This window comes from Wyeomyia smithii, chromosome 2 (genome assembly GCF_029784165.1).
Source record: "Wyeomyia smithii strain HCP4-BCI-WySm-NY-G18 chromosome 2, ASM2978416v1, whole genome shotgun sequence".
Lineage (NCBI taxonomy): Eukaryota > Metazoa > Arthropoda > Insecta > Diptera > Culicidae > Wyeomyia > Wyeomyia smithii.
This window is the reverse complement of record NC_073695.1, coordinates 263,590,009-263,614,676: the sequence shown is the minus strand read 5'-3', so window position 1 is coordinate 263,614,676 and position 24,668 is coordinate 263,590,009. Positions and strand designations below refer to the sequence as shown.

Sequence of the window (24,668 nt, the reverse complement as noted above, 5' to 3'; positions counted from 1 at the left end):
AGAGTTAGCAGGCTGGATTAATAGGCGCCATGGGGAAGTAACCTTCCATCTGACACAGATCCTGTCAGGCCATGGCTGCTTTAGGCAGTACCTGCATAGGTTCGGGTACGCCGAGTCCCCTATGTGCCCCGCTTGTACGGGTGCGGAAGAAAGCGCAGAGCATGTGTTCTTCACATGTCCGCGCTTCGAGCGGGTACGGTACGAAATGCTGGCAATAAGTGGGATGGACACCACGCCAGAGAATATAGTGCGTAGGATGTGCGAAAATAGGGAAATCTGGGATGCGGTCATCACGGCAGCATCACAGATCGTTAGTATTTTGCAGGGCACCAATCGACGGGAAACCATCGACGTGCCCCAGTTAGTTAACGGTTAACTAACTGGCCTGTATAGGCTGCTCTGCTACCCATAGAGGTAAGTGCGAAAAGCACGACGGGCCCTCTCCCTGAAGTTATGCCTAACGGCGGTCCCGGGGAGACCAAGGGCTTTAGCTGTTCAGCTTAGGTTGCTCAGCATGGGTAAAAGCAGGCCAGCTGAATGATGCGGCGCAGGTACGTTTGCTTCTCCGGAAGCTGGACACCCATTTGCACAGCCACTATCTCAACTACATCCTGTCAAAGCTTCCTAAGGACGTGAAGTTTGAAGATACTGTCAAGATTCTCAATAAAATCTTCGGGCATCAAACGTCAACGTTCCAGAAGCGGTTCATGTGTCTTTTCACGATTGTTGTTAACCACCTGCCGATGAACACTCAGCAAGCAGAGAGCACTCAACCATTGTTGACCCGAGCCAGGTTTTCACCCGACGTAATGTGCTGAATGGGCTCTCGGCTAGCAGGTCTATAAGATCCAGCTCTTCCAAGTTCTTACGTTCTGCTCTCATGCTGTTGCAATGTTGATACCAAACTTCCACCTTTCCAACAAAATTGTCAACTTCGTAAAAAATTACGAAACTTTCGATTTTGCGCTTGAACTCTTCCAATGACATGTGTATTACGTTAGCGGGATGCAGCAAGGACAACGCGTAGGCAGATGCATTATCTTCATCGAAACGTGTTTCCAGCGAGGTTACAAGAGAATCAAGGTAAGCAATTGTCATAGCTCAGTTCCAATACTCCAAGCTAGTTGATGCAGGCGGATTTGCCCGGTACTTTTGCCGCTGCAATGTCCTTGGTGGATAAACTGAAAAACCTGTGCAATTCCACGCAACAGTGGGCAAGCATTTCAATCAATTATTTTTGATCTGGCTCATACTTTACAAAGATGTTTCTGTAGGCTAAAGATGTCGTTTTGTGCTATTAGAGTTGTTGAAAACAAAATTCTGCACCAATGTAAACAACTAGAGAAGGGGGAAGGGAGCAACGGCCCCTCCCTGTCCCCTCTGGCTACGCCTATGCGACCTTCTGTTTATTATCCAGCAAACTGTTAAAGTGTACAGGACAATTGCAGGGCTAGCGCTACGATCCTACTGACACTAACAGTCTCTCCCGAGCCGGGACTCGAACCTACGACGAGAGGCTTGTTTGGCCTGCATACTCGAGACCGGCTGGGAGGCTTTGGCTTCAAATAATACGGAACCCAAATTCCTTGTTTTCGAATCGTTCCCAAAGCATGTAATCGCTGGTAAATAGCATCGTGGAAAACTTTTAATACCGAAGCCAGCTGATCCTCATCGACCAATTTTTCCAATTCAGCATCATCGAATTTATTGTCTTTTTTTCACATGGAGAGTCGGCAGCTTACCGTCTTTGAGGCAACAGAACCAATCACGTCAGGTTGTTTCACTCAAAGCAGCATTTTCGTGAACCGTTTTTCCAACTCTCGACGCGCTTTAGAGCAAAATCATTTCAAACCGCCTGGAAATACGCGAAAATTTAATCGACCATTTTTGATTTGAATGAAAATTTGCACACGTATTTGGCTTAGCAAACTGAGCATTTTTCACAGACGGAGAGATTTTTTACACCCATGAGTTACATTCTAAAAGGGCGTATGCCTTTTGGCATAGGTTTTATTCGAAGCATTGTAGCCCAGAAACCGTTGGTTGTATGGAAAAACTGTCTGAGAATGAGTTGTAGGGAATTAAAAATGCACCTTAAAACAATATACACTGTACAAAAAAAATTTTTTTGACCAAAAAAAAATTGAAAATAAACATTAAATTTTAATTAAAAAAAAGAGTCGAATTTTTTCTTCATTTTTTTTAAGAAACTTGACGTTAATACGCAACTTTTGAAAAAAAGTCCAGGATGGAGAAACGAAAAATATTTTTTTTATGGAGATTAATTTTTTTATAAAAATTCTAATTTAAACATTTTTCAAAATATTTGTATTCTGATGATTTTAAACGATGCAGATAGTCATTTTGAATCAAAAAGCTCTTGGCAGTAAACATTCTAAAGGCATCGGTTTTCGAGTTATTCTGAATTTAAGCTCGAAAAATTATTAATATTTCGGAAGATTAATATTTTGGAAGAATTTCGGAGATTTTTTGAAAATATTGTTCCATTCTGTTACTTCTTGTTCATATTCTTCATATGATACCCATCTAAATGACATTTTTGATGAATTATTATTACTTTTCTGATTAGACCAATCATACAATTCTTTTGCGCTTGTAATGGGAAGTTCATGTTCTTTAGCTAAACTTGCATTTCCTGTCATTCGTTTTAATATGCCACCAATTGCATCGCATGGGCCTTTACCATGAGAAGTCGCAAAAAAATGCCACTCTGCATCGATGTTATATATTGTTTCGAACTTGCAAAGACTTGCAAAGTTTTTTCTATTTTTATATTGTGAGGCAGCTCCATCAGACATTAATATCGCTTTTTTCAACTGTATTGTTGTTTTCAAAAAACTCATTAATTTGGCAATGAACACCTGAACCGCAACAGTATCATGATGGAGTACTTCCGATATTATGATGAAGCTGATATTCTTAAGTGTTCCAGATTCTGAAAAGTAAACAACGAAGGGATGAATGGTGACTTGACTATCATTCCAATAACTACACGAATCACAAATTGATAAAGACGTATTAAAATGAGCTTGACTGTTCAATATTTTTAATTTTGCAATAACGTTTTTTTTTTTTTAATTTGCGTAAGCTTGATGAGCACCGATGATCAGGAAAGGGTTAACAGCATTTGGGCTTGGTGTATTCCATTTTCACTTTATTCATCTTCACAAAATGCAAACTGTTAATAACACATCTGGAGTAGTGCAATCGTATTTATATACGAAAACAGATATTATAGGTAACCCAGTAGTTATTGGTTGCGTACTTTACAAACAGTTATTTTTAGTAAACAAGTAGGTAGTGCTGCACGACAAACATATTTTTTTATAAAACATTCGGCAAGGGAACGGGGAACGTGTAGGTAGGTTAAGGTTTAGCGCTTGAGTCATTTATCCAATCGTTTTGTTATCAAAGAATGAATTGTATATTTTTGATCAAGCGTTCCAATGAACGTATGGTTTTTGCTGGAGAACCATGGACAAATTAAGAAAAACGTGTATTTTCCGAAATATTAATAATCTTTCGAGCTTAAGTTCAGAATAACTCGAAAACCGATGCCTTTGGAATGTTTACTACCAAGAGCTTTTTGATTCAAAATGACTCTCTGCATCGTTTAAAATCATCTGAATACAAATATTTTAAAAAAATGTTTGAATTAGAGTTTTTATAAAAAAATTGATCTACCATAAAAAATTATTTTTCATTTCTCCATCCCGGACTTTTTTTTAAAGTTGCGTATTAACGTCAAGTTTCTTAAAAAAAAAAATAAAAAAAAAAATCGATTTTTTTTTAAATTAAAATTTAGGGTTTATTTTTATTTTTTTTTGGTCGAAAAAATTTTTTTTTGTACAGTGTATATTTTTTTTATGGTGCATTTTTAATTCCCTACAACTCATTTTCAGAGAGTTTTTCTATACAACCAACGGTTTCTGGGCTACAATGCTTCGAATAAAACCTATGCCAAAAGGCATACGCCCTTTTAGAATGTAACTCATGGGTGTAAAAAATCTCTCCACCTGTGAAAAATGCTCAGTTTGCTAAGCCAAATACGTGTGCACAGTTTCATTCAAATCAAAAATGGTCGATATTCGACCATAGGTCATTTGGCGCGATCTTGCTCTTTAGTCTCCGTTTTCTTTGAACGAAATGAGAAAGGTAACACATCCCGAAATTGACGATTATATGGCAAAAAATCTAACAATTTCACACAATTGAAAGTATTTGACGCCATCATTTCAAAGCAGGTTGATTTACCAAATGTCTCAACTTGGTTCATCACGTTTTAGACATGTCAAAATCCGAAATAAGCGAAAATTTAATCGACCATTTTTGATTTGAATGACACTTTGCACACTAGAACTAAGCTTGACGAATCTCATCTGAATTTTTTGCTAAATTTAACGTTAAACACTGGTGGTGCTGAGGTTAGCAAAAACATTACTGATATCTCGGCTCGAATTTTACTCGTTGCCAGAGTCGGCAACAGAGCTGTCAGTCTTATGAACGAGTTGACCACCATTATTCTTTGAGTAAATTTGTGCAAACGTGTTACGTACGAGTACACAAAAAACAGATAAAAGTTTTGTCTAATACTTTTGCAAAATACAGTTGTTTAAAAAGTGTAGTACAGATTCGTGCGAAGTGGCAGGAACCCGAGAAAGTTTTAAATCGTGCAAACACCTTGGGTACAACGCACTAAGCAGAAAAAAACGCACCTCAAAGTAAAATGGACGCGGTTCAGCAGAAACTGCCAGAGGAGGACGTGAGACTTTTGAAAATTCTGTGAACTTTCTATATTTAAAATGAAAAAATTTCTGTACCTACTGAAACTCATCGAACTAATAATTTATCTTTCGAGAGAAAATAACTGAAAATTATTCTCTGCGGTTGGCTTCAGCTGGAAAATCGCCTCTTATATAACCGAATAGTCGTTGTACTTGTTTGCCGTCTCTCGATTATATTTGCCGTGAACGCAGTCAAATGCGTACCTAGATTCTCGGCATAAAATGATATCTGTCAAATATTGGTTTCCCGAAATTCTCGGCCTAATAGATTCAACCGAGATGGTTGCCGATCACTCGGCTGTCCAAATCTCGACATAAACAATGCCAAGATTCAGCGATTTTTTTGGGTGTGTAGTGTGTAGTGCGCGGATTCTTTTTTGTCAATTCTCCAACTGAATTAGCCTAATTTTTTCGAGAATTTTTCAAGGCATTCGAAATCCTACCATAATAAAAATTTGACCCGCTTGTCTCAGCCTGAAACTTAAAACAGTTTTCCAATACATGTCTCCAATGCTTGTCTCAGATTAAAAATCGGTAGTTCAAAACATGTTCAAAAGCGTGGTTTTCTGAAAGAATTCAAGATGGCGGTCAAATCCGAGATTTGATCACTCCAAATGAAAGTCCCATCATTCTTTTTTAAAAAGTGCTGATTGTAGTAGGCTCCATAACAAATTTCAAGGACATGGCGCTAGTAAAACTTCAACAATTGCTGAAATTTTAACTGTTCTATAAAATATTTAATCCCTTGATGATTGACGGGTATACATTTTTAAACAAAAATTTTCGTATGTGCATAGGCGCCAACATCAGGGGGCAAGGCACTTTTTGCCCGCCTCCCCCCCCCCCCCTAAATATTTTTTCCGAGGGGCAACGTATCATTTTGCCCCCTCAATAATTCTAGAATATTGGCGTCTCTTTTTCCGTTTTACTGATAGTTTTATTTGTTATTTTTAAACTTCACAAACCTCACGCCATTTTGCATAATTGTGGTCTATGATAGTTACTATCAAATCTGCCATTCCAATCACGCAAAAATTTTGAGCAATATATTTTTAGGATCAGATAAATCAGATTTTTTCGAGGCTCTTTGCCCCCCCCCAATAATTGAATAAAGTCGGCGCCCATGCGTATGTGCCCTTATATTTCAAATGTAAAGGACCTTGTGCACATGTCCTGGCCTGGTTTCAGCGAGAGTTATTCATATACAACAATATTAGCTGTCAAATAAAAGCTACATAACCCAAACTTATTTCTCTAACCAATAGCAAGCAGCAGCTGCGGATGAAAAAAAAACATAAAGCAAAGGCTATAAACGCAATTTATTGAAGCAAGTGGTTTGAATTATATTTTATAAGTTGGATGTTTGGAACAATCGCAAGTTATTGCGTGATTCACGCAATTTATGTGCTGATCGTATATAGTATGATTTACACTTGATGCAATATTTTTATCCATGCCAATGCGTGCCACACAGTTTTTCTAGGCAACCGAGTTGCAGTCACGAGTTTCTCAAATTTTTCTTTCGTTTATAAAAAGTGTAGGCCGGGACATGGCTAGAATACTTAGGAATAAAGCGTATAGAAGAAAGCCAAGCCAAAGTTTCAAATTTAAAATTAAAGCGCAGAGAGAAAAATGATTTTTTTGCCACCAATGTTTAATGAAACGAAATGCCGTATGGATTTCAAATGAAAATTCGTAAGTTTTCGCGGAACAACTTACAATATTTTTTGTGTTTTTGTCAAACTGACAACGGTTAAAATGGCGTAAGCTGCAATTGCAACGCTTCAAATCGAATACGCCATCATTAGAAAATTTTTACAATGCATCACATCAAACGCTCGTGTAATTGCAGTGAATTGTTCACTGCCAATCAATGGGCAGCCCTTGAGGCTGCGGGAGGGATATCAAATCGGATTACCACACTTCGAACATGCAGGATTATTACACGAATCGAGAAACAAAAAATAACAATTGTTTGGTGCCAATAATGGTGGACATTTTTATCCGTTACACATCGCCGGTCAATCGCATTTCCGGTCCTTTTCAGTGTTTCCCACCAATAATCTCCGCGTTTGGACTTCGCTCTTGGCCCTGCACAATTTGAACTGTTTCAATGGAAATAGAATCAAAATTAAAGATTTGCTCACCCTTCGGATGAAATTTCTTCGAAAAATGTTACACTTTTGATAAATGACCAGGAATTAAATCGATTTCCCGAACAAAACTCTTTCAAAGCAAGCAAGTTCACTGGGCAAAAAATCCATTTCCAAGGGTCGAGCAAGAGTGTTATTTATGCCAACACACATATTTTGCATTTGTTGTTTTCGTAGCGAGCTGCGATTCGGTCCATCAATAAACGCAGGGGTCATCGCAATTTTCCCCTTCCTCACGTACCGCTATATCGGTTTTCGTGTGGCTTTGCTTCCTGCACCTTTGGTCAACAGCCAGAGCGGCATTCTGTGCTGCCAATATTGCACAACCAACGCCGCGGCTTTTGTTTCCAACCCCGAACTTTGCTGACCCTTCGCCCCTGGGGTGAGAAAATTTTTAAGGACGACCTTTGTGTCAACATATTTTCTTCCTCTTGCCCGTGTGTTTCTCGGCATTGCATGCAGCTCAGTTAACGGTCAGCAGCGAGTGACCCCTCGCCGTCTGGGGTTCGATTTCCACATTTTAATAACCGTGTGTGCAGTTCGGTAATTGCAACGAATTCAGATCGAAAGTTGGTAATCTTTTTCGTCAGTGCTGTTTGTTGGAAAATGTCTTGCCCGAACAGGGGTCAAATGGCGGTGTGAAAAGCTGTCAATTAAAATTTATTGCAACTCTATTGAACGGCGAATAATCGGTTGACAGCATCGACAGCTACGACAAAGGAGTTTCATTGTTCCGGTTCGTCCCATAAATGAACAATTTAAATAAATTTTGCCACCATCCGCCATGAGAAGGTCGGGAGGTGACAATTTGGCGCGCTTTTCGGTTTTGAAATTGTAACGGTCGGATTTCGATTGGTCAGCTGCCGAGTTCTCACGATAGCGTCGTTTGGTTTCTTCTTTTGATAAAAAGTTTTATTTTTTTATTGATTATACGACGTTTTGTGGAAAAAATAACCTTGTAGTAGCGCTGGTTGTATTTCTTATCAAAACCTCATTAAGAAATCGAGTAACCCCGCGCGGTTAAACTACATCATTAAGCGAACGAGTGAATCCATTACGAGTGCCATAAAATTACGTCATAAATTCAACTGACAGAATTTACACTAGAGTGTGATTGACTGCAGGCTACGGGAAAGTACGGCACACTTTTTTTACAATAACGGCACCGTTGTTACAGCCGTGAATAATCACTTCCGTTTCCGGTCGCTGTTGCAGCCTCACAGTGGGCATGCACGCAAATCATTTCTTTTGTTTTACCTGGTTCGAACCTGCACTTTAGTACCAGTGAGTCCTTCAAGTCGACAGGATGAAGTTCAAGTCCATTCGTTCCGGGGCGGTGTCACTGTTCGAAGATTTCTGCTCCAATAGCTCAATTCACGGTGTGCGATATTTTACCGATCGGAAAGTGATTCGGTGCGAGAAGGCGTGGTGGATTTTAGTGTTTTCCCTTTCCCTGGCGAGCTGCGGTCTGTTGATCCAGCAAACCTATCGCAAGTGGGAAGAAAGTCCGGTGATTGTGAGCTTCGTCGAGAAACCAACCACGGTTTGGCAGATTCCGTTTCCGGCCGTTACCATTTGTCCGGAAGCGAAGAGTGCCTCCTGGATGCTAAATTATACGGCACAATTCCATACCTTTCTCAATCAATCACAAGAGGAGCGTTCAGCTGATATTAGGTTGTGTCATCTAACCAATCGAAAGAAGAGCAATCTTTTGACTGTATTTAATTATTATTACAGAACCGATTTTTTTCTTGCAATGACGCAAATCTGCGACAGAAATTGCATTGAACGAATGCTGCACAGTGCTGCCAGTATTCCGAATAAAACGACCGACGAGAGTTATGTGGCTCTGATTTGGTTGCTGCGAGTTCCTACCGATGGTCTACTGGTGGAGTGTTCCTTTCTTAATGAACCCTTTCCATGTGATACTCTGTTTTATCCGTCCCTCACGGAAGAGGGAGTCTGTTTGACGTTCAATGGCCTTTCGTCCAAAGACATGCACCGTTTGGAGTCGTTACAAGGTCAATATCCTTACGTGACAAGTCCTTTTCAATCGCAGCTTTGGTCTCAAGAAAATGGTTATCAGTCTCAAGCCACCTTCGAAGCATACCCTTTTCGAGCCGGCTCCGGTTACTCGCTAGGATTATCCGTGTATCTCAGCGTAGACTTACTGAATCACGACCCGCTATGCCGAGGATCCACCAAGGGCTTTAAATTGCTACTACATTCTCCGGCGGAATATCCACAAATCACTAAAAAATTCGTTCGTGTTCCCATAAACCAAGAGGTGACCATTGCGGTCAAGCCTCAGATGATTACCACAACACACGGGCTGCAAGGTTACACACCCGAACGTCGCCAGTGCTTCTTTAACCAGGAACGCCACCTGCAGTTCTTTGCCATCTACACCCAGGACAACTGTGAACTAGAGTGTCTCACCAACTACACTCTGAAACTTTGTGGATGTGTACTGTTCTCGATGCCTCGAAATGAGAGTGTGGCAATTTGTGAAACCAACGAAATCCGCTGCATTTGGTGGGCGAAAAATTTACTATACGACATGGGAATCACTGGAAATCGGGAGGAGGAAATCAGATTTCGATCCGAGTGCAATTGCCTCCCGGCATGCAGTTCGGTGCAGTACGACGAGGAGATCACGCAAACTCAGTTCGATTGGAAGAACTGGGCGGAGACGCTCGGCATTCAGGCGAACCGCTTGGAAGGGTATGAAAATATGACATGAAATTAGAGGTTTATTCTGTTATTTCGTTTTGCAGAATTGAGTTCGCCCATCTTGCAATCTACTACAAGGAGCCCCAGTTTATGCCTCTACGTCGCAGTGAGTTGTACGGTACGACGGACTTTCTGGCCAATTGTGGTGGATTGCTGGGGCTCTGTCTGGGGGTTAGCTTGCTGAGTCTGGTGGAGTTGCTGTATTTTTGTCTGATTCGGCCGTTTACGCTGTGGAAAGAGAAACGATCGTCAACTTGCTCCCTTGAGGACTTGGAGGCACCGTCCATCAGTTTGCTTTCCTATCAAACCAAGTGGGAATGAGTGGACTGTTATTTGAATAATTCTAAAATCTGAATTTGTTTTCATCATTAATTAGAGATAATGAACCCGATACAATTGCGTTTTGTGTTAACTTTGAAATCTCCATTTATGAAAAAAGATATTAATAAAAGTAGCGCTTTATCGATGTAAGACGCAAATTATTATAAATCGAGCTGTTCAATTATAACTTGTATTATTTCATGTCAACATCGTTCGAAAAATTTGGTTATCGTAAAAACTACGGAATAAAAAATAGCAAAAACAGCAATTTATTCGAAATAAAACTTCATCACCAGTGGAGGGCACCGCTAACCGAAAATTTAGCGACGCTAATCGCTAAGTCGCCAACCGGAAAATTTAGCTCGATAATTGCTAAACGCTAAACGCTAAACCCACATTAGCGGAACTTTCGCTAATCGCTAATCGCTAACTTTTTAATCTGTAAACAGTCATATCGCTATAGTTATTGCTCGTGTTTTGTAAGATTTGGACCACTTTGATCTGTTTTGGTTAAAAAAACGAAAACAGTTACTTACAAGAACAACAAAAGTTATTCAACTTGCATTGAAAATAGATACTCTTAGGAATGTTTTCATAAAAATTCAATTATTATCTGAATCGAAAAAGTAGAACCAAAGTTGTCATAATTTCAAGCGCATTGTAATTTACCAAAGTTCTTGGTGTGCTGAAAATTCAATCTAGACCTTGTGCTTGCTCTTCAAAATGTTCCTGTGGCTTGTACGATAACTGGAACTCCATTCTAGGGTAAAAACACTGACAAAAGTAACTTTCGCAGTAAAGTATGTTCATCTTTCGAAGCAATTTAAGTACGCCATCAGCAATTCACAGTTTTTCTAAATATTTCTACTGTCGCTTCTCTACAAAATTTAGCGAATTAGCGATTAGCGTTTCGAAGGCCAAAATTTTAGTGACGCCAACAGTTTCGCTAACCAGCTCAAAAATTAGCGAAATCTCTTAATCGCTAACTGAATTTTAGCGTCGCTAATTAGCGAATTAGCGATTTACCGGAATGGTGCCCACCACTGTTCATCACACATTTGATTTATGTGTGGAGAGAAAATGTTGACGTTTGATGAAAGCATATAACACTTGATTGCATTCAAGCTCGAAGATTATGAAACTACAATACACTAGTATTCGATACCTTGCATGCAAGCTGCTCGCGTCGAACAAAGAAGCCAGAAGCCCTGGAATCAAATGAACTTTAAACTAGATTTCATTTTAACGTGAAACTTTATTTGAATTAAACTCTAAAACTTCAAAAATGCAATCTTCTTTTGACACATTTTAATGCATCATGAATTCACTCTAAATGTTTTGAAACCAAACTGTAAGGAATGGAATGTATAATAAAAAAAATACATTATCATTGGTGCGCCAGAGTTGGTAGAAAAGATCACATCAGAAACGTTTCATCATAACCTGAGGCATTAATAAACAACTTCAAATCATCTGTCAACACTTGTAAATTTTTCGATTGGCCGTTGTTTTCATTTTGTGTGAAACTTTTGGGAATGCTGTAAAAATTTGCTATTCTGACGTAGAAAACAGGTAGCCTTCTAGAGCTATAACAAATTTGTGGACCAAGAAATGGAGGTGAAAACAGAAACTCTCCACTTTATTTGAGGTCAAACGGTCATATTACAAGAAACGACACGACAAGGCGATTCGTTTGCACGACAACGCTTGAACAACATATTGTTAACGTTGTTAAAACGTATATGGAAACGCTAAATTGAGACGTTCTACCTCCTCCGCTGTGTACCAGTGACACCGTTTCCGAATTTCACTTCTTCTAATTAATGACGGCTGACAAACTTCCGTTTTTCGATGAAGCAAAAATTTTGTGTTTTCGAAAAACGAGCAGAATTCATAGGCTGCCAGAAAGTTTGGGAAATAATGTATCTAACGAAGGACAATATTTTCATTAATAAAAAAATTTTTTTTGCCATGAAGCCTATAATAAAGAAAAATCGATACTTCTTAATTTGTGCATCTGATCATGCGTTTAAAAAGTTTAATTAGGCCGTTACAAATTTTATTTTCATTTTATGTCACCCCCCCTTCAAAAATCTTGAATATTGGAAAAGGAAGAAAAAAAAGCTCAAACATAGCTTGTTCATTTTATTGGTTTTCCGACAGCATAAATGCATTATTTAGCAACAAACAAGTCCAGTGACAGCGAGAGTGTCGTCAAAAGGCAAGCGAAATAAATAATAATAATAATAAAGTGTTATTTTTCAACATATATTTGAGTGCAAGTTACAAACGTCATAACTTGCACACAAACTTTGATCAAAGATATTTCTTTTATTTTTCGTCTCGGTGTTATTTATTTTTTGCCACCCCCTTTGCTAACTTTGATAACCTTGGACATAAAAAGAATTCGAAATTTGTAACAGCCTAATGCAGCTATCAGGTTCATTTCTGTTCCCTTCATTCACACATAAGCAGAATCTCACCGGTCAACCTAAAATGTCTAATAAGAAACATTACAGTTTCGTTCCCCACGGTCGACTTGAAAATAAGGAATGGTCAGAGTTGCCGGAGATGTGAATATGGAATTTCTAGATGGGTACGTGTTTTGTATCATCGAACAGATCTCAATGCGTTTCTATAAAGCGATGAGTGTGTATTTTCACCTTGTCTTGCATCCGCTAGCTAGAAAGGAAATGCTTGTGCTTTTCTCAAACGTAGTTTTCAAATCGTGCTTTGATTGTAGGCCGCAAATGAAGTCTTCGGAATTATCAACGTCTCCTTACTGTATGACGGAGAAAAAAATGACAACTGGCAGCTCTCGTCATATTTTTTCTCTACTCCGTGTGCGTATGACGAATAAACTAATATTCACGCTCCGGATGAATTGGAGATGCAAGAAACTAGTAACATGTGCAAAATATGCATTAGTATGTGTTTTTTGTTGACTGGCGGTGAATGTTATTACCTTTTAAGTAATGAAATGAAATGTAATAATAGTGAAATAGAAAGAGAAGCATTTTTCGTTATTGCTGACGAAGAAACAAGTGACAATTTTGCGTGTGGTTGTAACGGCCATAGTCATAATCTCGTACCATGTGCAAAACACATGACAATGTGGGTTTTTACTTGACGGGAGAGTTATGTTATTACTTTTCAAGTAACAAATCTATTACAAAACGAAGAATTTTTGGTTATTGCTTATAAAGTAACGAGGAAAAATTCTGGGTGTACTAATCTATGGAATGGATTCTTCTTTGTTCACTTTAGATTTCTCATAAAGTAGAATCTTCAGAAACTCACTTAAAAGCTCTAAATTTGATATTATAGTCGGGCATCTGCACTCGAAAACTCATTTCCAATTCAATCACCTACCTCAGGAAACAAAATTTGCACATTGCTGCAATACGGCTACAACGGGACTCGTTCAGCAGCCAACCAAAGTTTTTTTCATCACTAGGGGACCACTTTTTATTTTAATCACAAAACAAAATCACTCACTACACTACTTTAATCTTTTAAATGTTCACCTCAAATTTCCTAAAACAAGCTTTCTTTTCTTCATCTAACTAAAACAAGCTTGAATTAGCAGAAATATATGAGATAAATTTCTACAATTCCTAAATTTCAACTGTATGTACATTTTCATCTGTTTTCACGGCGTTGAAGAAAATCAAAAGTTGCCAAATCAGTTTCTGTATATACAAAAAATCATACCGAAAATGTTGACATAAGTTCATTAAGCAGACAGTATATGAAGTAGAGAGAACGAAAATTAAGCGAACTGGAAATATGATACAGATTTGAAAAAATATACCGCATCCCGACGGGACTTGAACCCGCAATCTCCCTGTCTCCGGCATGGTGTTTTGACCAATTAAACTACGGGGGATGGTGGTACTGTTCCACAATCTATATCGTAGCACATTCCGCTGCCGACTTATTCTATTGCTCATCCCTAACTACACACACTGCTGTGCAAGCGTTATTTATAGACTGAAAGGAATTGATGAATTGGTCAAAATTTCGTGAAAATTTGATGTTTAATCCGTGCATTCTTCGTGAATATCGGCTTAATGAGATGAATAATGGAGCAGTTCCCCTACCACTTCCAGGGAACCAGCAGGCACTGGAAAAAATGACAATCAGTGTTGTGACGGTAGGCCTATCTATCTCTCAGTGATTACATTGAAGTGTTCGAAATTTGAATCAAAGCCGAGTTCTGAATTCTCGTTGATTTCATGAACTAAACATGTTTAAACACACTAAACACAATAGAAATAACCAACATGATTAATTTTTAAGATCGACGAGAAAATTAATTTTTCGCTGATTTTTTAATGCAAGAAATTACATTATAGCTTAAGAGATCGAAATTTGATGCAGTACGGTATAAAAATATATTCCATTGAAATATATATATATATTTTGATATGACTCTTTTGAATACATACTTTCAAATTCGATGAAAAAACGATTGAACAATTATGTGTTTTCAGCAAAGTTCTTCGAATTAATTTTACCTACAGTTTTACTGAAGACACAAACCCTGGTATTCAGATGAGACTGTGCCCAAAGAACAATTTGAATCTGGGCTCTGAGTTAATTGGCATTCGATCTCGAATCAAAATCCTAAACTGAAAATTACCAAATTACGATACAAAGGTGACGGTTATATCTGACACACAAACGCATTATTGAGGTAGAATAGTGAGCAAGAGGGTAGAACACTAAAATTACCACGTCCTCAATTATTACTTGCCAAAGTAATAGTAATAGTTTCATCACCGCTTTAATATTGTTTGGTCTCATTATAACGACATATTCAGCATATAATTTCCCCCTACCCCCACCTTACGAACGGAAATGTTGGCATCGTTCATGTCTTGTTATGTCGTAAATTGAGTTTTATCCTGTAGAGTAGAGAACCTTTAGGCAGTGTGCCAATACTCGAGTTAACACCACCATTTAAATTCTTCAATTTTCCACTTGTAGATTTGTTTGTCATAAGAAGGACAGTATTTGTGTTGGAACAATTGCCCCCAATCAATAAACAAAAATCGAATTTCGTTTCGGTTGGTAGGTAAAGAGCACTTTTTCTGGTGTTTTCACAGCAGCCACCATCCACTTTGTTTATTCTACAGTCGGTCGGTGACCGACAGCAGAATATGCTTGCTCGATTTTGCATTAATATGCGTTGACAGCCATTAGCAGTACATTAGCATTAGAGGAAAAACAAACCAACAAACTTCGTAAAAGTGCACGCAAAAGTTGGATGGTGCGAAACCAGTACAAAATTGTGCGTTTTTAGCGCAATTGTTGATGTAATTCGGAACCAGTACAATGATTGCGTGTTGGGCATAACGCAATCAATGCTCTAACGTTTCTCCAATGTATTTGGCAGCTCCAAACTACTACACCTAAACAGTTTCAACTGGTATCAAGCAGCATTGCAAAGCGAGCGAGAAGCAAAACCTTTCTCCTCCCTGTTGCTTGAGGACGAGACATATGCTACGCTTTTCAAGTCTTTTGCACATACGCTTCCGAGATACTTTTTCTTCTTCATGCATTCCTCTGAATAGCAGCAAGCACGCATCGACAGTATGAGTGAGACTAACAACACTGGCATCTAGTATGTACAGCACGGGTGTCATTTCGTAAAGCGACGAGACATCGTCTTGCGCGTCGCAACCCGAACCGAAAAAGAAGCGAAAGAGCAACCTAGAAAATAAAGTGTCGGTATATGATACATATTCCGATTTCATTCTATGTCAATGTATTCGCAGTACAACTGTTGCGTTATGCGTTTCACACATTTTTTGTGCGATTTCTGTGTAACATTTGTGCGAATCGGGAAGATACAATGATTGTACAAGACTTCAACTTTTGCGTGTAGAAGCAAAAATGATGGAACTTAAAAATGTTTTATAGTTGTATGTGCTTCACATGTATCATCTTTCAGAAGATATTTAAGAACTGCTGCTGATGCTTCAGAAGCTAGTGTTTATAGAATTTATTGGGAAAATTGGGTCAAGAGCTCTATAGCAATATTTTAGAGAAAAACTTTCTCCTACAAAGTTGTTAAATATGATAAAGTGCTTATCGAAAAATTACCAAAAATTAGGGTGACCCATATTTTCGATGAAATCAAGTATCTAACTTTTTTATCTTTGCAAATAGAAGAAAAAGTTTTTCTTTGATGTTGTAGCTCCGTTAATTTTAAGTAACTTTTTTAGAAATTTTTTTTCTATCTCTGAAAACAACCGATTAATATTGAATAAACACATTTTTAGCTTTAACTTAATCTTAATTTTCACCTAAAAACTGTTTTTGAACGACCTCCAGGGCTTTTTAAGAGAAATTATTAACAATGCTGACATCATAAAAACTCTTGGTCTTAATGTGAAGGGCACATTTGATTCTATATATGGAATTTTTTTTTAAAATATGTTATTAATTTGAGTGCATTCTATCCAAAAACAGGACAATAATTTTATTAGTTTTAAATGTTATGCATGTAAAATCACATATATTTAGTTTTGGAGTATTTTTTTTCTAAAACTAGAAATAATTACCCAAACTAGAAAAAATTACCTCAAAATTGCGGGGATGTATCTTTGTTGAAAATAATCAAACCTGTATTTTTCGTTGGGTCATTAGAGCGACTGGCTTCGAAATGGGGAGACAATGAAAACGGCTTTATTCGATGTATTTTATTTCCAAAAATTAAAGTAATTTAACGGAGCTATAACATTGAAGAACAACTTTTTCTTGTAAATACAGAGATAAAAAAGTTAGATACTTGATTCCATCGAAAAATTAGGTCACTCTATTTATGGATAATTTTCTTTAAGTGCTTTATCATATGTAATAACTTTGTAGAAAAAAGCTTTTTTTTAAATATTGCTATGGAGCTTTAGACCCGAATTTTTCCCTTAATTTAGTTTCTGAACCGTTGTGCAATGGCACAAGATTTTTTGCTTGTTAAAAAAAATGTTTTCGGGAAAATACAATATAGCGACCAAGTTTCACATGGCGACCACCGAATTTGATGTTTGCAAAAAAGACCCTTGTTGGAACATATCATTTTCACCTTCCAATGATAAGATGAACATGAAACAGTACATGAAAGTATAGCTTTGAATAGAGAAAAGAATTTTTTTCAAAATATTCTAAATGAAATCTACGATAATTTATGTCTGTGAATATTCCAAAAAATAACTGCCAAACTTTTACAGTTTTTGCAGTAGATAATCAAAGTGAACACAACCGTTTTGTCAATATAAATGTTCTCTAGCGTATCAGATGCAGAGCAATTTCCTACTTTCGAACCTGACTTACACACGTAGGATATTTTCTGTAATTGTACAAGCTGATTAGGCGTCGTACACAAATTACGTAACGCATGAAGGAGGGGGAGGGGGGTTGAGTCTGTGTTACTTATCGTTAAGTAGGGGGGAGGGTTTTTTTTTTTTTTTTTTTAAAGGTGGCGGGGAAATCTGCAAACAGACACCTGAGAAGAGAACTCAGGGTGTGGGGATGAGACTAGGGGAGAGATGCTGGGATAGTTACACTCGCCCAGACACCTACTGATCCCTGTCCCGACCCACTAAAACCCCTCCAGTCTCCAGCCCTGGTCTTCCCGGAACGACGGTTAAGTATTACGTCGGGGAGTGGCTTTTGTGCGTGAAGCACCCTCTTTACTCTTATAACCTCCTAGCTAACTACCTGGAGACTGGTGATTAGCTACCACTGGCGTGTTGGTGGTTGACCCGCCACACACGTTGCAGCTCCAGAACAATCTGAGAGGCGGCCGCACAGACCGCGTTCCAGATGTCCGGGTCGTCGCACATCCTCCGGACTAGATTGTCCGGAGTAGTGCCAGGCCCGCTCACAGCCATCATGTTGCTCCTCGCTCTTGCGAAACGGGGGCATACGAAGAAGACATGCTCAGCAGTCCCCTCCTCCTCCACGCACTCGGGACACATGGGGGACACCGCGTGTCCGAACCTGTGCAGATATTGCCTGAAACAACCATGGCCTGACAGGATTTGTGACAGGTGGAAGTTCACTTCACCATGTCGTCTCCCGACCCAGCCAGATATCTCCGGTATGAGTCGGTGCGTCCATCTGCCCTTTGTGGAGTTGGACCATTCCCGCTGCCAGCGGAGCATCGAGAATGACCTTCTGGTACCTCGTATGCCCCTTGTGTCACGTTGGTCGAAACACTCTCTGTCCTCCTTGATGGCGATGCTGATAGGCATCATGCCGGACAAGACACAGATTGCATCGTATGACACCGTACGATACGCACTCGCAACTCTCAGGCACATGAGCCTGTAGGTACTTTCCAGTTTACCACGGTAACTGTTAGTACCTAGCGCTCTGGACCACACTGGCCCACCATACCTAAGTATGGACGAAACCACGCTGGCAAGAAGTCTTCGCTTGCTGCCATAAACCGCTGAGCTATTGGACATCATACGAGATAGTGCTGCAATAGCCGACGCTTGCGGCGGCGAGCTTGTCGTCCACCATAACCCCCAAGAGCTTCAGGGATCGCTTCGAGGTGATGGTGCAGTCTCCGACTCTGACCACCGCCTGTTGCTCCGATTTACGGTTGTTCACAACCGTGACCTCCGTCTTATGATGCGCGAGCTCCAGTTTCCTGGAGCGCATCCAGTCCTCGATCTTGCGTATACAGTGCGCGGCCGTCAACTCGACCTCCTCGATAGACTCGCCGTAAACCTCCAGCGTTATGTCGTCTGCAAAGCCGACGATCACAACCCCTACAGGGAACTTGAGTTTCAACACTCCGTCATACATGACATTCCACAACACCGGGCCCAGGATAGAACCTTGCGGAACTCCTGCGGTAATTGGGACGCACTTCTGACCCTCCTCCGTGTCGTAAACAAATACTCGATTCTGGAAATAATTTTCCAGAATCTTGTACAGCGACACCGGTACATGGATGCTCCTGAGCGCGAGCGCTATGGAGTCCCAACTGGCACTATGCGTTCAGCATTCTTCACGTCGAGCGTGACGATTGCGCAGTAGCGTATTCCCCTTCTCTTGCGCTGGATTGCTACCTCCGCCGTCTTGATGACGGAAGAGATTGCGTCCAGCGTGGACCTGCCCTTCCGGAAGCCGAACTGGTTACTTGCCAGACCGTGTACACCCTCCGTGTACCTCACCAGTCTGTTGAGGATGATCCTCTCAAGCACCTTGCCCGCGGTGTCCAGCAGGCAGATAGGCCTATATGCCGATGGGTCCCCTGGCGGTTTCCCAGCCTTCGGCAATAAGACCAGTCTCTGCCGCTTCCACCTGTCTGGAAAGAGACAGTCATCCAGGCACCTCTGCATGACTGCCCTGAACAGCCCGGGGGCCGTTTTTATCGCCAGCCTGATCGCCAGGTTAGGGATACCATCCGGTCCCGGTGCCTTGCTCACCTTTAGGGATTTGGCGATCACGATGAGTTTCTCATTCGTAACCCTTGCCTCCTCCCCTGCCTCGACACGGCTGTCGTCGCTCACGGATTGGATGCTCGGCAGGTTGGCCGACCATCTCTGGTCAATGTCTGAGATACTGGAACGTCGGACGTGGGACTCGACTGCCGGAGGCCAAGGACTTGGCTCGTGGCGTGGAAAGAGTCCCTCGATGATACGCTCCAGCATCGCTGGTGATCGCTCTGCAGGCGCCAGCGCGCCTTTAGTCTTGGCCATTACGATCCTGTAGGCGTCACCCCACGGATTTGTATTGGCACTCGCACATAGCCTATCGAAGCAGGCCCTCTTGCTGGCCTTTATCGCACTCTTTAGCATCGATCTTGCCGAACTGAATGCTGCGTGGCGCTCTGTCCTCTCTTCTTCGTTTCGCGCACGCTGCATCCTCCGTCTTGCACGGAGGCACGCACTGCGAAGGTCGGCTATCGCGTCCGTCCACCAGTAAACCGGTGGCTTTCCATTCCTAGGTTGGCGAGTCCTAGGCATGGTGGCGTCGCACGCCCGCGATAGCATAGCAACTAGTTGGTCAGCAGTCGGGCGGAGCCAACTGCCCCCCTCGCGCTCCCTTCTCATTGCCTCTTCGAATACCTCGGCATCAAAGTGCGATGTCTTCCACCCGCGAACGGTCGGAGTGTTGGCTCTACCCGTCGCTTGCCGCCTCTCGTTGTTGTCTACACTATAACAGACCGCCTGGTGGTCGCTATTAGTGTAGCCATCGTCTACCCTCCAGTTCTTTATCAGTCCTGGGCTGGAGAACGTCACGTCGATGATCGACTCCGCACCATTTCTGCTAAATGTACTTTTGTTCCCAACGTTGGCCAGATCTAGGTTGAGCTTTGCAAAAGCCCCCAACAGGATCTGGCCCCTCTGGTTCGTGAAGCGGCTTCCCCACTCAACAGCCCAAGCGTTGAAGTCGCCCGCCACCACCAACGGCGTTAGGCCCGTTAGCTCCATGGATAGGAGGTCGACCATCTGGGTGAACCTTTCGGTAGACCAACGTGGCGGAGCATAGCAACTGCAGTAGAACACTCCGTTTACCTTAGCAACTACGTACCCTTCTTCTGAGGTTGAGACAACCTCCTGAACCGGGAACTTGCTCGTCGTACATATGGCCGCCAAACTGGACTTATCCGCAACCCAGTTACCGTTTCCGGGAGGGATGCGGTAGGGATCCGATATGACGGCGATGTCCGACAACGACTCAGTGGCTGCTTGGTGTAGCAGCAGCTGAGCCGCGAAGTAATGGTTCAGGTTCAGTTGCGTCACCCTTACGCCCGTGGTTTCGCAGCCGGCTTACCGGCTGGGCACCTGGGGCCTCCCATAAAGTGTTTGGCGTCCCGTTTCCCGGAACATACCATGCACTTGGGAGACTCTGGCTCCTATCGGGCCCCTTGCGTCCAGGACTTATGTCCGCCCTCGAAGCACCGGAAGCAAATGTCTGGTTGCTGTAGTATGCCCAGAGGACATACAGACCAGCCGACCTTCAACTTGCCCTCTTTCAGGGCCAGGTTAGCGTCCGCCGACGGTAGTCGGAAGGTAGCTATCTGGGTCCCCGCCGGACCTTTGCGGAGGCGGATTGACTCCTTAGCCACCTCCACCCCGCACTTCGCTTTTAGGGCTTGTGCAATGTCGCACCCCTCAGTGATTTCGTCCAGGTTTTTAAGCTGGAGAGTCACTTCTGAGGTGAGTGCCCGCACTTGCACCTCCTTCCCTAGGACCTTTTCGGCTACCGTTTTGTAGGTAGCCCCCTTGTTCTTGGCGTCCTTCCGGAGCTCAAGTATCATCTCGCCAGTGCGAGATCGGCGGATACTCCGCACATCCGCCCCCAGATCCTTGAGCTGGGTTTCCCCCCTCATCTGCTTCAAGACTTCTGAGTACTTCGACCCATCCATCTTGAGTATGAGGGCATCACCCCTACTCCGCGCCTTTTTGACCTTTTTTGGTCCTCTGGCCGCTCCGCCATCATGTCGCGTCGCACCTTCCCGACGCTTCCTACCCTCTACGGTAGTCCAAGGGTTGCCCGTAGCCTCCACCTGTGCCTTTTCCGCGGTGGACCTTGAACCGGTTGGCGTGTGTTCCCGTGGGAGTAGCACGACCAATCGTTTCTTGGTGTTCCCGGGGGCCGTTTCCCCCGGGGACTGCCTCGTTCGCTTAGCGACCTGCCCCGTGGAGCAGACCGACGCGAACGAGGGGGCGTCTGTCTGCACCTCTTCAGATGCAGTCGCCCTCCCGGTCCTGGCCGCTTTCTCGGCCGCCTTCACCCGAGCTACGAGTTCTTCGTGCTCCTTTCTGGCTTCATCAATGGTGCTCCGAAGCAGGAGGAGGCTCTGCTTCAGGTCGCCAGCGATGTTTCGCCTGTTCGCCAAGAACTCGATTATGGCATCGAGTTGTTCAGACAGCGCCGCCACTCTTGGCCGCGTGTCCATACACCTTTCGACGGCTTTGACTAGCAAGGGACCGTCTACCGAGATGTCTGGTGTGGACACCGACGGATTCGCCGTTTTTCCACCTCCAGACTTCGCCGCATCCGTCTCCGCCTTCTTCTGCGGAGACCGCTGGATGCCACCTCGTGCGAAGGGATTTGGTAACCCCTCCGCACCCGTCTCTTTTGTTTTTGAGTTCAACATTTTTGTTTATTGGGTCCCCTTACCAGCCGCTATCCTTATCCATAATGGAGTAGTCGCCTAAATGGTCCCAAGGTAGTCTATGCCGGAGCAGTGAGGCCATGGCTAGGGGCGGCTGCCATAGCGCCTTATGGGCAACTATGACACCCCCGACCGGCGCAAGTCAGGAAAAGACATCTGATCCTACTCCTGCCGGGTTCCCACCAGGCAATGGACTCGGAACGTACTGGAAGGCCTGCCAGGTTTTACGGGACGGAGACCCCTGCACCGGTTGTAATCTCGCCGTTTCAAGCCGTTATCACACGACATTACTAAGGGAGCTCGGCGCAGGTGCCAGCCCAAAATCATGGTACGAAAACGGAAACCGACTCTTATCCTATAGTGATGCGACCAGTTGCCGTAATTGGGAACATTACTGGCATCAGTCCGAATGGGCGGTATAGTGCATTTGGATGGTGGGAGCGGCACTACTCGCTCCGTCGGAGCTGCTTCCGGCCAGTGTGGCTTTTGCGAGAATTCAGCGGCCCAGTGCCTGAATCTCGCCACAACCTAGGCTAGCTCCCGCTGATGGTCCGGGACTGCTTGCTAGCAGTGAGCACTTCCGTGGCCTTCGGTAATCGCCAATTACCGACCCGTGGTGGCATTCAGCTCTGCCCAGGGGGAGGGGGGGTAGTAGAGACGTTACGTAACTGTGATGTTTGCTCGAAATTGAAAATTTCGGAGGGGGATCAAGCTGTTCAGCGTTACGTAATTATAGGGGGGGGGGGTCATATCGAACGTTACCTATCGTTACATAGGGGAGAGGGGATGAAATCTAGATTTTCAGCGTTACGTAATTTGTGTACAACGCCTTAGTGTCGAGTGAGTTTCTATTTTGTTGTTAGCTAAACGTAATTTATGTCAGATTTTCTATGTTTTATGTAACTAAATAAATTCCAAAGTAGGCCCTGATTGAGATCACAATCAACCGGATCGAAACGTTGGCGATAACCCCAAAGAGATTAGCGCTGTTTTTATTAAGACTGCTAAACCGAAACAGAATTAATAGTCTGCCTAATGCCATACGAAAAAAAATGACAGCTGAGTGTAGTGTCGTTTGAGTGTTCGTCTTCGAGCTTAAAAGTGTGGTCCGGGACAATGTACTACCGTCGCGAAAATGAATTCGACATAAAAATGCTCTGTTATTGCAAGGTGTTTCCTGCGTGTTAAGTAAACCCGACAGCAGGCTAATGCTCCAGTTTATATTAAAGTTGTTTCTCGTTCAAACTGTTTGATGCGTGTTAAGTAAACACAGCGAGCTCATGTCTTAGTTCACATTGTCTCACTTAATTGTGTTGGGTCATACACCACAACATATTTACTCTTCAACAACGTCAACGTTTTCTCTCGTTTGTCATAAGAAATTTATCTGATTGTTACAGTTACTTTAAAAATTGCACAAATGTTTAAATAAATACAAAATTTTCTGAGTGAATGTCCAATTACAGAATTATTATAAAAGTAGAAGTTTATATAAAGAACATTTTTTGGAAATGAAACTTGAAATTTTTACTATAGAAAAAAAATTTGACTATAGAAAATTTAAAAAATTTGGAGATTATTGAGAAATCTATAAATTCCTTTTTTAAATCAAAAAAAATCTTCAGAGGTATATCAGAACCGGTGTTACAGTATTGCTATTCTATTTTTGCTGAATATTTTCAACTAATTTTCTCCATGCCAGAAATATTTGTCTATGTGTTACGGCATTAAAATAAAATGTTTTCAATTTACACATAAAAATGAAACTATTTGAAATAAATATTTATTCAGTTGAGAACTTGTTTCTATTTGAAAACCTAAAAAAGCTTGCCAAGGCAATTAAATTTCTATTTGAATTTTAAATACCAAAAGGAGAAGGTCATCCAATCAAAAACGTAAAGTGAAGAGAAAAAAATTCGAGAAACAAGCTCGAAACAGATCGTAGAATTTTTTTGCCTAGATAGTGAACAACTGTTCGTCAAATTAAATATTTTTTGTTTAAAAATAAATAAATTTCTATCGCAATCCATGCTCGTTCCCATGTGACACGTTCAAGGATCGTTTTCAGATCCTAACTTGCACTCTAAAGTCCAGCCGGTGACCACCACTCACACACCTCCGGTTTACCCCGTGCATCACGAATCGAGCCTATTGACGGGATCACCTCTAAAAGAGTAAACCAAAAATAGCCGAAAAACAGCGGAAAAACGCCAGTAAATTCAGGACCGGACCCGAAAGTGGGAAAAAAGCAGCTGCCGTCCGGATTGGCTCAACTGGCCAACCGGACGGGAGAGAGTGAGTGAGGGAAGACGCAAAAGCAAAAAAATATCTATGGGATGCAAAAGGACTAACCTCAAAGCGAGGCTTTGTAATGCACACTCCGCTCGTTCGAGAGGGATTGCAGTTGCAGTTGTCCGCTAGTTTTTTTTCCTTCTATTGCTCTGACGATCCGTTACAGACCGTCCGTTTTCGAGGGTCCGTCCGCCGAGTCCTCTTGTTCCGCCTGCA

At 42.0% G+C, this 24,668-nt stretch overlaps 2 protein-coding genes across 10 annotated transcripts in view; both read left to right on the top strand.

Moving 5' to 3' along the window:
- Positions 1 to 24,668, top strand: part of LOC129724144 (uncharacterized) — a 292,991-nt gene that overhangs the window by 205,075 nt on the left and 63,248 nt on the right. The gene's annotated exons all lie outside the window — the stretch shown is intronic.
- On the top strand, positions 7,767 to 10,013 carry LOC129724147 (pickpocket protein 28-like). Its single transcript, XM_055678804.1, has 2 exons — positions 7,767 to 9,682; positions 9,736 to 10,013. Exons 1-2 carry the CDS (start codon positions 8,265 to 8,267, stop codon positions 10,010 to 10,012), a joined length of 1,695 nt encoding a protein of 564 aa, XP_055534779.1. The 5' UTR covers positions 7,767 to 8,264; the 3' UTR covers position 10,013.